The sequence below is a fragment of the Crocuta crocuta genome, unplaced genomic scaffold, assembly GCF_008692635.1.
Source record: "Crocuta crocuta isolate KB4526 unplaced genomic scaffold, BGI_CrCroc_1.0 scaffold81, whole genome shotgun sequence".
Lineage (NCBI taxonomy): Eukaryota > Metazoa > Chordata > Mammalia > Carnivora > Hyaenidae > Crocuta > Crocuta crocuta.
The window spans coordinates 3,097,534-3,113,446 of NW_027527808.1; the positions used below are offsets into that span (position 1 = coordinate 3,097,534).

A 15,913-nucleotide genomic window follows, 5' to 3' on the forward strand; every position below is an offset into this window, starting at 1 on the left:
AACGTCCCTTTCTGTAGCCACACTGTATAATAGCAGGTTCCTTTTAAAATGAAAAGTGAACAAGTTTCCCAGTGTTGGCCTTACAAAGTCTAAAGAGATGATTAAATTAAAGCCGGGCTGAGCTCTTAATCTTAGTTATTGCAGCCACTGATTTTTGCAAAATGAAGGGAGGGAAAAAGTCCCCATAGGCAATTTGCATTTGCAAGGAGTGGGCTGTAGTATCCACCACTGTTTTCTTAAAAATGTAACTGAATCTTAATGGAATTATAATACCTTCATGAGGTTAATAATGCAGTCATTCCTAGTCATATTTCGTTCTTTCCGTTTTTGTTACCATTTCCATTATTTCAGCATTGCCCATTGAAATCACTGAAAACGATCCTTTGTGTTTATTCCACTGATTTCTCTGGTGAGCCAGATGACTTTGACCAGGAGCTCCAAGTACCATTTGAAAAGTTAAGTCTTGAAAAACCTTCAGTATTTTAAACATTTGATTAGAAAAAAGATAACAACTACGTGTAATTACCTAGCTTATGTGCTTTATGGTGTCTTTTCAAAATGAGAGTATAAATCATTGTACATAAAATCAAAATAGTTAATATACATTTTTTCTGGCACTTTCTAGAAATTAGGCATTAAACATAAAACATCTTATAAATTTATATAACAAAAATAAATGTTTACATTTTAATTTTAGATAGATTACCTTAGGGTAGCAGTTAACTTAGGAAATCTCACACTGTTGGGGTGGCAGCAGGGAGCATCAGAAATACACATTCAAGTCCACAGCCCTTCGGAAACGGACGCCATGGCTGCCGTCCAAATATGTGGTCTGTGTCCCAACGTAGAGATTAAGGCTGTTTCAGAGGAATGAGCTCTGGGCTAAATCAAGTACAGAAGTACCACAATGTTCATTGAAAATACTGAAAAGGCTCTGAAGAGTTTCAAATACTGGGATGGGGGGCGGTGGGGAGGGAGACACGCTTTGACTAGAAAAATAAAATAAAGCATCTAAGAAGGACTTCAAGTACTTTGCGAGAGGCTGCCGATGTGGAGAGCCCAAATCAGAAGGAATGAAGACGTATGAAACTCCAGGGGCAGTCCCGGTGCCGTCCGCCCGCGGAGTTCATTTTTCCAGGTGCGGCTCTGTGAAGAGGCCTGTGAGCTGACCATTTCTTCCCATCTTAAAAAACCCCTAAGTGGAAGGCAAGGGCCAAGCCTTGGGGGAGAATCTTCTTGGAATGAACCGTTAGAAGTCGGAAGATTTCAAGGGGGAAGAAAGCCATACATTTAAATATTAGGGGCAGATATTAGGAAAAGAAAAAAAAAAGAGGAAGAATGGAAGGAAAATCTGGCTCTTCTGAACGGCAGTATTTCAGGCAGGAGGGGTTGTGGTTCTCGATGAATGCAGTTCTTCCCTACGTCTTCGCTTTCCTCACGAATAGGATGAAACCACCGACAGCTGGGAGCTTTCCAGAGGGCGAGGGTGCATGAAGGAGATGTGCTTGGACGTGCGAGTGCCCCCCCCGCAGGCAGGGACACACTCGGGTGCACTCAGGTACGTACCTCGCTCTTTCCGACCCTGCTAAAAAGTCTCCACGTCTTCAACTGTCTTCAGGTTACCAGAGCAGCATAGAGCGTACGGTTGGTATCTTGTCTCCCACAGGAGAAATGCCCCCCAGGCGGCTGAGCACGTCTGTCTGGGGTTGTCTTCTGGGTTGCTAGAGCCTGGTGATGTCTCTGCACTGCTGCAGGTCCCCAATGCTCTCATAGTCATTCTCCTTCGGGAAAAGACCGCGGTGGCCATTGGTTTCTGGGGTGGTCTTTTCTTCCTCTCTGTTTAGAGCCTGTATTGCTTCATAATCCGGCTCGGGCTCCTCACTGGGTCTCACTGCTGCTGGAAGCGTGCTACCGCTGTTTGGAGTTTTCTCGAAGTCTTTAACAGTAGCATATAGATCATTACAGGACGAGGGGGATCTCTGAGCAGCGCTCTGGATGGACGTGTAGGTGGACTCTGGCGCTTTAAGAGACTGTCCTGATTTATTCCCTGACTGCCCAGGTTTATTTACTGATGAATACATGGCTGAGATCTAGAAAAAAAAAAGGGTGAATGAAATAAATAAGCCTCAGGTTTGACTTCTTCCTCCCTCTTTACTGTGACAAGCTAGATATTTAGCACTACAGGGATGTGTATGCCTCTTTATGATTTTTTTTTTTTTTTTTTTTTTTTTTNTTACAATTCTCCCTAGCTTTAGTGAGATATTACTGACATATAGCATATGTAAGTTTAGGGTATACAACATGGTAATTTGATACACATATATACTGTGAAATGATTACCACAGAACTTAGTTAACTCCTTCATTATCATTTTGCGTGTGTGTGTAGTGATAGCAATTAAGATCTACTCTCTCAAGTATGACAGTATACTTGATAGTATACTGTTAATTATAGTCACCGTGCTCTATATCATATCGCTGGAACTTACTCAACTTACAGCTGGGAGTTTGTACCCTTTGACCAACATTTTCCCTACTCCCCAGTCCCTGGCAACCACCATTCTACTTGCTATTTTAAGAGTTTTGGCTTTTTTAGATTCCACATGTACATGAGAACATATAGTATTTGTGTTTCTCTGTCTGACTTATTTCCCTTAGCATAATGTTCTCAAGGTCTATCCAAGTTGTCACAAAAGACAGAATCTCCTTTTTCGTGACTGAATAATATTCCATTGTTTGTGTTTGTATGTGCGTGTGTGTATACACACATATATACATATATGTATATATTTATAATGTATGTGTGTGGATATGTATCTCACATTTTCTTTATCCATTCATTGGCCGATGTATACTTAGGTTGTTCCCATGTCTTGACTATGGTGAACAATGCTGCAAAGAACCTGAGGGGACAAATATGTCTTCAAGACAGTGACTTCATTTCCTTCAGCTATATACCCAGAAGTGGGCTCTTAACGTACTAATCCTGAAGTACGCTACTAGAGAACAATTATACATGTTATCTTCAACTTTGTAAATAGACCAGTCATATGAGCATAAGCAGATGACGACCAGGTTCTCTCTGGGTCTTCGGGAAGGAGGAGAGCAGAGAGAATGAGGAGTTCAAGAGGCCCCAGGACCTGGCTACAGTATCATGTTTTACTCGATTTCGACATCAGACTATTTTACCTGAAACAAAGGCTCTACTGTTTTAAGAAAAAAGGGCAGAAAACAGATGTTAGATAAATGGTTCTCAAAAGGCAGGTTTTGAACTGGCAGCAAGCAGGATCTGGGAATTTATGAGAAAGGTAATCCTCAGGTCCCACCCCAGAAGCACTGAGACAGAAACTCAGGGGTGGGGCCCAGCACTCTGTGCTGATTCTGATACCCACTAAAGTGTGAGAACCACCAACTTGGACTATATGGTCCATTCTATCTGCAATGAAGTGGTCTGAAAAGTAGGTCCTGGATCCTGGCCAGCAATCTACTTATATCTGTAAAAGCATCATTTTCCATTAATTTTCAACTTCATTGCCTATTATGGATTAAGCAGGCATTTACAGATGGGGATAAGTTTTCTTCAGCGGGAAAAAATCATTCTTGTTTGCAACCAGCCAACCCAGACATGAAATTTGGAGACAATTCACTTACAGGACTCTCTTTCCTATGTGAAGACTGGGCTATTTTCCGGACACACCTACTCAGTCTCATTAACATACTCCATATAACCTCTACTATCAAGAGGGATTTTATTTTCTTTGGCAATGACAGATTAAACATACTGATTAAGAGATTTTTGTGTGTGTGGAGGGGTATTATTTTAATATTAGAAAGGATGGTTGGAAATAAGAAATATCCTTCATTACCTTCATTGGCCATAATGATTGATTTACCCAAACACCCGGGAAATAAATGAACATGCCTCCTGACAGATGCTTGATTCCCAAGTGCGGAGAGAGATTTTCTTGCTTTCGCATATCGTACATACTGTGGATGGATTTTCCAGCTGGCCTCGAAAGCTTCGTAAGACAGGCCTGCTGCATGTTAACAGGTCATTTGCATGAGAACTTTTCAGGGCTGGTGGCTCTGTTTTGCCAGGCCTTGACAATCCAAAGATTTAGAGCCAGAGGAATCATCTTTAGGAAACTCTTTGCCATGTTGGTCTGACCCTTCTAATGACTATTAAATTAACCTTCTCACCTGAGAGAGCTGAATGGAAAATTACTCTTGAAATGAAGAATTATAATTTCTTTGATATTAGGAAGAATATATCACCTGCTTTTCATAGTGAGGTGCAGATATATGGAACTTATGATCTAAAAGGTGGTCTGAGCCAAAAATGTGGACAGATATAAAGGGTGAATCATGGAAGGCAGTGAGTGAAGAGGGGGTCCAGCAAGGTAGAAATGCAATCTTCACCCTCAGGGGCAACTGAGGGGGACAAACCCAGCTTTACCTGCACTGTAACAATGAGGCCCTGTAACACAGAGGCCCACTGTGGCTCTGCTCCTCAACCTTCCCCCCTCCCCCCGCAACGATGCCTGCCATTAATGCCTGGCTCCTTGCAGGTACTTGGGTTCTCTTGTCTTTTACACTCCTTTTTAAAAGTTAAAGGCTCTTTCACTAACTTGCAACTTAACATTGTCTCTGGGCACAAACCTAATGTGCAGAGGATCTTGTAAATGTTAACACTTATGAAAGATTCTCAAGTCTTCTGATCGGATACATGCTTTCTAGGACTATGATTTCTGTTTCGTATACAGATTCCTTTCAAGCCCCGTTGCTATTTAGCTTCACAATTTTTCTCTTTTAATCTTTCATCTTTATTATTCAAGCTGCAAATTGTTATGTTCTTATAAATTACCCTCTTTTCCCCATTTCTCTTCCTATGATCAACCCTCTCCCCCCATCGTTCTGTTAAACTGGGGTAAGTGGACATAAAACTCATGTCTCAGTTTCTGTCTGGACTGGCTAACATTATAGTACATAAATACAAAAATAAGTGACTTCCATAATTAGTTTTTGTAAAGCATCTTCCCACAATGAATATATGTGAATCACTTCTTTAATCTATGTTAAAAATTCATCATTTTAATTAGATCCTATTTTCCCAAACCACAAATAATGTAAGGTCAGAAGAAAAGTAATTTAAATTTGTACTTAGTCTCAACATTATTTTAAAGGATTGGTTTCAAGATCTCTCATTTATTCTTCTTTCTGGTCCCAAGTGGGATGGCTCTGGTGCAGTGTGGACAACAGACTGGTGCCACCAGGCTGGTGAGGGGCGGGCACAGCAGACACGGACAGAGCAGTGTGTGAACGAAACCTTTTGGAGGTAGAATTCAGGGGACGTGCTACTGCCTGAGTCTGAGCCCATACAGGAAATGGGGTGTCACGGATGAGGCCCAGTGTTGTGGCTTGTGTGAACAGGTAGCTAGATGGCAGGTCCATTCCCTGGGGCAGGAAACACAGAAGCATATGGGCAAGATTGCCTATGGAAAGTTCTTCTGCTCTTTGAACTCTCACTGTGGGACTGTAGTCTATTTCATTTCTCAATACTCTATGATAGGAGGGGATGTCCCTGCATATGCATATCGTTTTCCTACATGCACAAAATTTACCCTGCTAGGAACTCCAGAGAGAGGCTATATGCAGCTGGATAAATTAAGGTGTTCAGCTCTCTAAGCCTAGCTTGACATCATCACATATATACTGGTTTGTACGATGTTAACGCTTCACTGAAAAGTTTAGCCGGTGAGTATTCAGCCCAGGTACTCGGGAGCAGACAGGCCTTTCCTGCCGGCTGCTGCGTCTGACTGCTGCTGCAGCCTGACCTGTACTTCCTGGAGTTAGTTACCTGTTCTCTGCCTCCAAATTCCTTATGAAAACCTTCCCCCTCCACTTCCCAGACTGGATTAAATTCTTTACACCTACCTGTTCCAGTTTCCTGTATTTTCCAACCCATCATTAATTTCCTTCAAAGGTGGACTTCGTGACTGCTAAACTACTCTCAGTTAAATTTCTGTCTTCTCATTCTATTTTCTCCCCTCCTTTTTTTTTTTTTTTTTTTCTGTTCCTTCTTTCCTATTCTGTTTCTTTCACTTAGATGACCTGTTCATCCTGCCTGCCTTTTTCTCCTAACATCTGCCAGTCACTTGAGCCAACATTCCCGGATCCTGGTCTCCAGACATATGCTTAAGAGTGTTTCAGCTTTTTCAGAGAAGAGTAACATGACAGTGCATTTATGCAGGGAGAGCAGCTCTATTCTTTAGAGCTTTCTTATTATTTAAAAAGCAATAAAACTCACCTCTTCTTCTGTGAGAGTTGGGTCCTCTTCCCGGGACTTGTAGGACAATGAACTAAATCTCTGTCAAAACAAACACAAACCAAGGGAAGATACAGTTTGAAGTCAATAACCCAACCTTTCTTTTGCATATGCTTTGACACATCTATAAAAATGTTTTCAAATTAATTTTAGAGAAATTATTTTCTACAAAGAAATTACGTCAAGGGGTGCCTGGTGGGCTCAGTCATTTAAGGGTCTGACTTCAGCTCAGGTCATGATCTTGTAGTTCTTGAGTTCGAACCCTGCACTGGGCTCTGTGCTGACAGCTCAGAACCCGGAGGCTGCTTCAGTTTCTGTGTCTCCCTCTCTCTCTGCCCTTCCCCTGCTTGCACTCTGTCTCTGTCTCTCAAAAATAAACGTTAAAAAATTTTAAAAATTGGGGTGCCTGGGTGGCTCAGTCAGTTAAGCGTCCAACCTCAGCTCAGATCATGATCTCACAGTTCATGGGTTCAAGCCCCATGTCAGGCTCTGTGCTGACAGCTAGCTCAGAGCCTGAAGCCTGCTTCGGATTCCGTATCTCCCTCTCTCTCTGACCCTCCCCTGCTCAGGCTCTTTCTCTCTCTCTCTCTCTCTCTCAGAAGTAAAAAAAAAAATAAAAAAAAATTTAAAAATCAAAGAAATTATGTCAAGAAACTGAGGATAAACACTTAGAAAAAAATCTATTGTGTTGGGGAACCTGGGTGGCTCAGTTGGTTGGGCGTCTGACCCTTGATTTCAGCTTAGGTCATGGTCCCAGGGTTGTGGCATTGAGTCCCATGTTGGGCTCCAATGCTTCCTGTGGAGCCTGCTTGAGATTATCCCTCTCTCCTTTTATCCCTCTTGCTCACCTTAGGCTCTCTCTTTCTCTCATATCTATTGTATGATGTTTTTCAATACCCAGTAGTATTAAATACCCAGTGCCCTTCCTGGTCATTGGTGAATTCAGCCTTCAGGTGGGTTCTAAATGCCACGCTATGTTAGAACAGCCTTGCCAGTATACCTGGTCCCTGCTGGTCTGGCTATTTACTTCCCACCTTCCTTCCCCTTCCCTGGTGACCTGGAGAAAACTGAAGAAATCAGGAGAAATTTCTATGAACTTGTACCCTACCCCGCCCCCTTCTCTGCATCCATGAATTTTCCTTCCTCCCTGTCACCAAAGAAGTCTCTAAGCCCGTCTTTAAGGTGATTCCCCTCCTCATACGCAGGAGATCTTGCCTCCTCACATCTACTCATGCATATTCACTCCAGTAATTCCCCCATTCTGTTTATATCATCAGCTATTCCCTCACTGTGAAATCATTCCCACCCACATGAAACCATGCTGTTATTTCTCTGATGCTAAAAACAAAACAAACCAACCCTTCTTCCAGTTTCATCTATTGCCTTATCCCTTTATAGCAAAAGCTCTTAAAAGAGTTGTCTAAAAAAGTTGCTCAAGTAATTTTTCTCTTTCTATTCTCTCTCTAAACCCGTTTCAGTTGAGTTTCTGCCTCTGACACTCCCAGGACACCAATAGCCACCAGGCAACTAATATGACTGTCAATCCTCAGCCCTCATCTTTCCTGACCCATCGCTACATCTGCCACAGCGGCCACTCCTCTGTCCCTGAACCTCCTTCACTTGGCTTCCAGGACACTGAACTTTCCTGTTTTTCTTTCCTATTTAGGTGTCCTCTGCTAGCTCCCGTTCTTCCCCAGACCTGTGCCCTGGGAACTCTTCTGGTCGCCATTTACACTCACTCAGTGATCTCATCCCATGTCATGGCTTTGAGAAAAAATTTCTGCTGCTGGACTTCCAAGTGTACAGATCCAACCCAGGCCTTTTCTCATAAACCTGCTCATCCATCTAGCTGCTCTCTGCTGTTTCTACTCAGACACCCAGTGTGCATCTCAAATGAAACCTGTCCAGCACCGGATACCCAGTCTTCTCCAAAAACTTTTTTGCCTGCAGTCCTCTCCATTTCAGTTAATGGTCATTCCATCTTTCTAGTGGCTCGGGCCAAACCTAGGACTCAGCATTATCTTTTCTTTCTTTACACACCTGGCCCACCAGCAAATCTCTTGGCTCTAGTTTAGCGTCTCCCATTACTTCTGTCCTGTTCGAAGCCACCAGCATCTCTTGTCTGGTTTGTGAGAATGGCTACCTGATCTGCCTTCTCACTCCTACCCTTTACAGTTGAATTTAACAGTACAGTCGGGGGATCTTTTCCAGATCCAGAGTCACCCATTCTTCTCAACATTTTATAATCTTTTATTCAGATTATGAGTAAAGGCCACACAGGACTAGGCCCCTGGTTAGCTTTCTCTTTACTACTCTCCCCTCTCTCCTGGACAGGCCAGGCAAGCTCCAGCCTCTGAGCCTTCACACTGGCCATTTCTCCTTTTCCATCTGCTCTTCCCCCAAATGTATACAACTTATTCTCTCACCTCCTTGAATGTTTTACTCAAATGCCACCTTACCAGTAGGCATACCCTGACCACCTGATTCACAACTGCACTCGCTCCACTTTCCTAATCCTCCTTATTTTGTTCTAATTTTTCCCTATAAACTTTAAAGCCTTCTAAAATACCATATACTTTATTTATATGCACATGTATGTCTCTCTCTCCCCACTGAAGTGTAAGCTCCACTGGGATGGGAAGTTTTGTTCACTAGTGGACTCTCAGCACCTAGAAGATTATGCGGCATACAGTAGGTGCTCACTGAAGTCTTCAAGTGAATGAATGAAAAAAAAATGAATATTAAATATTTCAAGTTCTTTGAATTGCTTAAAATTAGGATTGTTTATATGGAGATGATGAGTTATTCATTCTTCTATTACTATAGACAGGTAGTTTAATTCCCAGATGGGTAGTTCCATTTCCTAACGTGATGTCTGGAGAACTGTTCACTGACAGTGGTTAGACAATTGACCTTCTTATCTCTCAAGTGCTTATACGTCAAAAAACTTGAATTGCTTTAGGCATAATAGACTTTACATTAGTTTTATTATCTCTGGTTATATGAAGGGCAAAATAATAGAATGCACTTTTGCATTTACGACTAGGCTCATAAACACTCTGGGGCTCTCAACAGCTCATTTCATGGATAATATGAAAAGTTGAAATGCATTCAGTGAATACCACAAAGAATGACTGACTTGGTATAACCTATGTAACCATAGCCAGGGTTCACATTCTGATCATGAACTCCAGATGGTTTGTAAGGCTGCTACCGTATTGACTAACCTCTACTTGTCCTTCCCACCAAAACCTGAGATGAGAACCTTGCTTTTTCCTGCGGAAACAACTAAACTCAGATAATAGTTGACTAAAGAAGACTGGGCCTGGTTAAATACCAAGGAGATACTGACAACTGGAGATGTGAATTTCAAGTTACTGTGACTCATGAACATCAAGTGATCAGAAACAAATAGATAAGGCTCAGGGATTGTTAATACATTTGAGAGCTTTGCTGAATATCTAACCTTAAGAGTTATAGGCTATTGTTTTGAAAATGTCACAAAATAAAATCTTTTACTTGATTCTGTATAGAAGTATGCATGTAATCAGATAGAAGCAGTGGCACCTGTGAATCTGTTCCCTGTGTGTGTGTGTTCCTTCCTGTGCTCGGATTTCAGAGATCACCATGCTGCTCAAGGCAGCAACAAACAGAAGAGGCTAAATGTGGGAGCAAACACTTTATTTCCATTTAAATTCCTGGTCTTCAAAACGTAGACAATAATACTTGGCCCCAATTAGACAGGATGTAAAAACTGGAAAATATCCAAGTAAGGTGCCAAGAGGCAAATACTTTACAAACATGGATTTTTATCATTTTACTATGGGNACCTGAAAGTGTCTGTATATATTTCCCAGAATGATGAGCCAGTAAAAGCCCCAAGGTTAGCTAGATTCCTAATCATGACAAAAGCACACGGAGCACAAACACGAGGGCCCACCTTGTTGGTTTCACTGGCTCCCTCTGTGGCTCCTTCCCCTTCTGCCTTGCTCTCTCCCTTCTCCTGAAGGTTTTCATTCTCATCCAGAAGCTTAACGGGGACAGGCGGTGGGGCTTCCTCTTCCAGATCGCATGAATTTCCAAGAACAGTCTCCGCATTAACACTCTGTCGACACTTTTTGTTTCTGTCCACTGAGGCATACTCGGCAAAGTCCGCTTGGGGGGCTTGGGGCCCTGGAAGCTCTTTCAAAGCAGAAGTCGACTTCGACCTGCTGCTGTGACCTTTCACGGCTGCTGCCACCTCCTTAATTTCTTTCACAGTTTCATACAAGCAGTCCTCCACCATATTTTCTTGGGAGGAACTATCCTTGAGCACTTCGTACGGCCCTTCTGTCCCCAGGCCTGGGTCCCCGTCCACACTTCTCGCGTTGAGCATCGTGTCCACTGCACTGTCCGGAGGAATTCTGGGTAGTTCCCGGCTCTGATGGCATTTCGCCTTTCCTGAGCTGTCCTGGGAGTCCAGCAGATCTGAGGCTGAGGTCTGGACTTCCTCATAATGTTGCATGCAGGTCAGAGTACTGTCTTCTGAAAGAACTAAAGCCACAAAAGTATTAAAAATGGGGAAAGACAATTCCTTAAATAATTACTACAGTCAATTGGATAATGCATGGTTAGGTTAAATCAAGGTACTTTTTACTGGTCTCCAAACTGCAAATTACAGATGGTATGATTGTTACCTGATATTATTTCAACCACAGTTGAAACTAAAACCAGCTATTACATCCTTCTGATACAATATTTAATAAATTGTGTTGGCTATTAATTTGGTTCACAGTTACTTTTATTGCTTAATGGTGGGAGTCTGGTAGGCAGAGTGTATAGCGTGACCAGAGGAAGAAAGTGATATTCCATGGAGCCAGACTGTGAGCGGCTGGGCACCACAGTGGGGGGCATGGGTGGGGGCCACCCTCACTGGCCTTACTGGCCGCCTCCCGTTTGGAGGCAATAACTGGGAACCATCCCCTTTCAATGGTCACTTTTGTTTGGCAGACATGATAGAAACAATGGGGCACAAATGTACCCTAACCCAGTGTTACTCAGGGACTGCACACTGTGCCTCTTCCTTCCATCTCACTGCCCTTCCCCCTACCATTCCTAAATTAGAAAATCCACATGTGAAATTCTTCGATTTCCACAGAAATGTTATTGTGTGAAACCACTCAGTCATGTTTTCTGAGTGCCTATAGTCTTCATGTATAAGCATAAAAAATATAAGTATATATGAATATTCATGCATATATTTATCTTACATGCTCTTTAAATAGTATATAGTTCTTACATATTATATATAGTCTTTACAGATGTATGTATGTATATGTTTATAACATGAGTTTTAATCTTCACTTTCTTTACTGACTAGACTGGGATTCTCTGCGACCCCTGCAGCTCAGGACAGCGTCCAACACAATGGCAGGTGACACTGTTTACTTGCTCATCACAGAGGGGTTGAACTTTTGCCCTCTGGCCCCAGACATGTGTCATGGTGGTCCAAGGACAGGCAATGGAGTCTGCAGCTTCTGGGGTAGATATTGCCTCCCCTCCCTGAGTTTCCTTAGCTGTACACAGGTATACAATTAATATTTATTAATTTTAACAAATTAAAATTTGTCCTTGTAACAGGACAAGCTCAGGTGAAAGCACTTTGTAAACTGGAAAGTGTGAAGTGTAGTTGCTATTTTTGTCATGGAGAGCACCCCGTGCATGCAACAGGCGGTATGCAGAGTGGATCCAAAGGTGTGCCCGGAACTCGGGTTACAGATCGTCAGCGCACTGGCTGTGATCTCAGGCAAACTATCAGCCTGTCCAAGGTGGGCAGGATTAAGGCCTCCAAAAAGTGTCCATGTCCCAATCTCTGGGACCTGTGTGTGTGTGTGTTATGTTACATGGCAAGGGAGGAATTAAGGATACAGATGAACTATCAGCTGACCCTGAGAAGGGAGAGTAGCCTGGGTCACCCAGGTGGGCCCTACGTAATCATGAGAGAGGTGTTTTTTTGTTTTTTTTTTTAATGTTTATTTACTTTTGAGCCAGCAGGGGAGGAGGGAGAGAGAGACAGAGAGGATCCAAAGTGGGTTCTGAGCTGTCAGCACAGAGCCTGATGTAAGGCTCAAACTCATGAGCCATGAGATCATGAACTGAGCCGAAGTCAGTTGCTTAACTGACTAAGCCACCAAGGTCCCCCAAGGTCCTTTTAGTGACAGAGCGGGGCAGGAGAGTTAGGGAGAGATGTAAAGATGGAGGGAAAGGCTAGGAATCAACAAATGCAGGCGGCCCCTAGAAGATGAAACAGGTAAGGGAACAGATTCACCCCCAGAGCCTCTAGGAAGAAGTGCATTTCTGCTGGTACTTTAACTTTAAAGCTGTAAGTTAATACCCTTCAGTTGTTCTCAGGCACTAAGTTTGTGGTGATGTGTTGAACCAGCCGTGTGCTGCGGGTTCTTCACCTCTAAGCTGTGGACAGTGGCAACAGCTGCCTTACAGGCAGGGACAATGTTACTAGTACTATCAGTAATCTTATAGGAGTTGTATGGATGGTTCGTATACAAACAGATCTTAGAGCAATGGCATGGAGAAACCAAATAATAAATATTAGCTTTTCATCCAGATTTAGCTTTGCTAAAACTGGTAGGAACACTAAGAGTGAGCAAGCACGCATTTCCTAGTTTTTGAGCTACATTTTTTTGAGATGTGCTAGGGTCTACATGGAAAGCTGGTATTTTTCTTTGACTTACTGTCCCCATTGGTGACTATTCCGTTCTGTTCACTGCTGGCAGGTGCATCTGTGGCCAGGCTAGTCACTGAGCGGCTGAACATCTCCTTGTCAGAAGGCTGCAAAGCAAACATACCACATGAAGAATCAGACTGCGGGCAGAGGAGAGCGCCATGGCTTTTTCTAAAAACAGCAGCAGCAAAAACCCAAATCCACTTAAACTAAATGAAATTAAACAAAATTCAATTGCTTAGTTCTACCAGTCATCAGCCACAGGCAGCTAGTGATTACTGCATCAGATCAGGCATAGAACACTTCCATCATGATGGAAAGCCCTACCTGACAGAATTGTTCTAGAATCTTCAAGGCCATTTGCAGAGCTTTCCACCTGGTGTCTCCAAGTGGGCTACAGGCAGGCCATGAGGGGTCAGTCCCCAAGGCCCAGTGCGGGTCAGAAGTGACCCCAGCAGAGAGCGCTCTCATCCTTCCTAATACCACAGGTGCTGTAAAATGTTTTTGTTTTTTTTTAATAATTTTTAATTTTAGACGTAGCTGCGTGGCTCAGTCGGTTAAACATCCAATTTCAGGTCAGGTCATGATCTCACTGCTCATGGGTTCAAGTCCCACCTCAGACTCTGTGCTGACAGCTCAGAGCCTGGAGCGTGGTTCTGATTCTGTGTGTTTCCCTCAATCTCTATGCCCCTCCCTGGCTCATGCTCTGTCTCTCAAAAATAAACATTAAAAATTTTTCAAAATTTCTTTAAATTTTATTTTAGAGAGCAAGAGCATGTGCACACATGATCAGAGAAGAGGGGCAGCGGGAGAGGGGGAGAGAGACAGAACCTTGACCAGACTCCACGCTCAGTGAGGAGGCTGATGCGGGCTTGATTCTATGACTCTGTTGTTATGACCTGAGCTGAAATCAAGAGTCAGATGTGCAACCGACTGAGCCATCTAGGTGGCCCATAAAATGCTATTCTTAAAGGCCTGCCACACCAAGACAGATATGCCATCTGAAGGGAAGAGGCTTAAGTCTGGTCGAAAATAGATACTATTCTTGATTTCTGAGACTTTCATAACCAGCCAGCTCTCTGCTTTAAGGTTCACAAGGACAATCATGTTAAATAGTAGGTTTGCAAATCTTATCCTCACAAATTCTGGATGCTTGGAAGAATGGGATTGAAGGTGTTTTCTACTGAGGTCAACATGGGAGATACTACATGGAATAAACAAGGAGTCAGAAAGCAGGTGTTTCTTTAAATGCCCAACTGGTTCCCTGTGGCAGCCTGAGTGACTGCTAATGTGACCGGTTCCCAAATCCTTCTCATAGAACACAGTGCGCATGACCCAGGAGGCCACACCTGGACTGTGTTCTGGGATTGCACACGGGAAGTTCTGACATACACAGCACCAGAAACTTCCCTAGTTGGCCTCATAAATTCTCTGACTTCTTACTTGGAACCAGATGAGGATGATGATGATGATGATAGAGCAAATAGCTCATGCTATGTCATGAACCCTTACTGAGAGTCCACTGTTTCAGTTTAATGCTGCTCCTAAGTGAAAGGGGCCAGGAGGTGGGTCACTGAGTTAGGATGCCAGGAGCTTTAGGTGCAGAGGCTCGTATCACAGAAAGGTTGCACCCGGACAGGAGTCAGATGTCGGGGGAAGGCTCCTAGCAAGGCTAATAACAGCCTAAGTACCCACTGCTGCTGAAGTAGCGTAGCCTGGATCCTAGCCACCACTTCTACTCTCAGTGTCCATGAGAAAATGGGCACAGAGGAGCCTGCAGTGAGCCCGCCGCTCTCATAGCTCAAGGAGCAGACTTCAGGACACCCCTGTGCCTCTGGATATTTTTAGGCTAGGAGTTAGTGGTGGCTCCTCTGGGGCTTAGGAGGGAACAAGGATGTACAAGCGCCGGGATCAGAGGTGGGGAGGCAAGGCGGACTCAAGGGGCTTCTTTGGCCTAAATGGCGAATCTGCAAGTTGAATAAGATTTAGCAGCTGAGGGGGAAGCTCTTAAAGAGAGCCAGGTGGGCAGGCTGCGGTGGGTGCGTGTGAGCTCGCGTACCACTGCCCACACGAACACGTGATTTGCGTGCTCTCTCCAACATGCCTGTAGAAGAAGGGCTCTGGGGTTATTAGTTAGGGACCTGGCGTGGGAAGAGTGAGCGTTTTCTCTTCACCCCCACACCACTGCCTTCGACCTTACCACTGACCCTGGGCGGGCAAGCAGGCACGGTCTACAACAGTTCTCACACTTGAGCACACGTCAGAATTACGTGGGGGGCGTGCTTGCTGACGGTTCCCTGGGCCCCACAAGCTTCAGGGGGGCTGCTGCTAGTGGCACAGGCCACACTTGAGAACGCTGCTTGGGAAGGACTCGGAAAGGAGGACAGAGACAGAAGCCCTTCCTCCAGCCCCAACCTCACCTACCAGCTGGCACCAAGAAACATGGCGGGGGGGTGGTGAAGAAAGTCGGGGCCCGGGACCTACGTGTGGGAGGAGCAACAGTAGAGCTGCTCCCCACCCGCCCTTTTTAAAAAACTTCTTTAGGTTTATATGGAGAGAGAAAGAGAGCGCACAAGTGTGTACATGCATGAGTGGGGGAGGGGCAGAGAGACAGGGGGAGAGAGAGAGAGGATCACAGGGCAGAGCCCGACATGGGGCTCGAATTCACAAATCATGAAATCATGACCTGAGCCTAAATCAAGAGTTGGATAGGGTGCCTGGGTGGCTCAAGCCGTTAAGCATCCGACTTTGGCTCAGGTCATGATCTCATGAGTTTGAGCCCCGTATCGGGCTCTGTGCTGACAGCTCAGAGCCTGGAGCCTGCTTCAGATTTTGTCTCCTTCTCTCTGCCCCTCCCCCATTTGTACT

At 44.1% G+C, this 15,913-nt stretch overlaps 1 protein-coding gene across 4 annotated transcripts in view; it reads right to left on the bottom strand.

Annotated features, from left to right (window-relative positions):
• Positions 1-1,320: 1,320 nt before the first annotated feature.
• The window catches only part of PAG1 (phosphoprotein membrane anchor with glycosphingolipid microdomains 1), an 89,161-nt gene continuing 74,568 nt past the window's right edge, over positions 1,321-15,913 (bottom strand). For all 4 annotated transcript variants that reach the window (XM_077774419.1, XM_077774399.1, XM_077774406.1 and 1 more), the window contains 4 exons: positions 13,056-13,152; positions 10,265-10,857; positions 6,307-6,366; positions 1,321-2,090 (listed from right to left, as the gene is read on the bottom strand). In XM_077774419.1, coding sequence (XP_077630545.1) covers positions 1,722-2,090; positions 6,307-6,366; positions 10,265-10,857; positions 13,056-13,152 — 1,119 coding nt within the window. In that variant the 3' untranslated portion in view covers positions 1,321-1,721. The remainder of the gene's footprint in view (positions 2,091-6,306; positions 6,367-10,264; positions 10,858-13,055; positions 13,153-15,913) is intronic.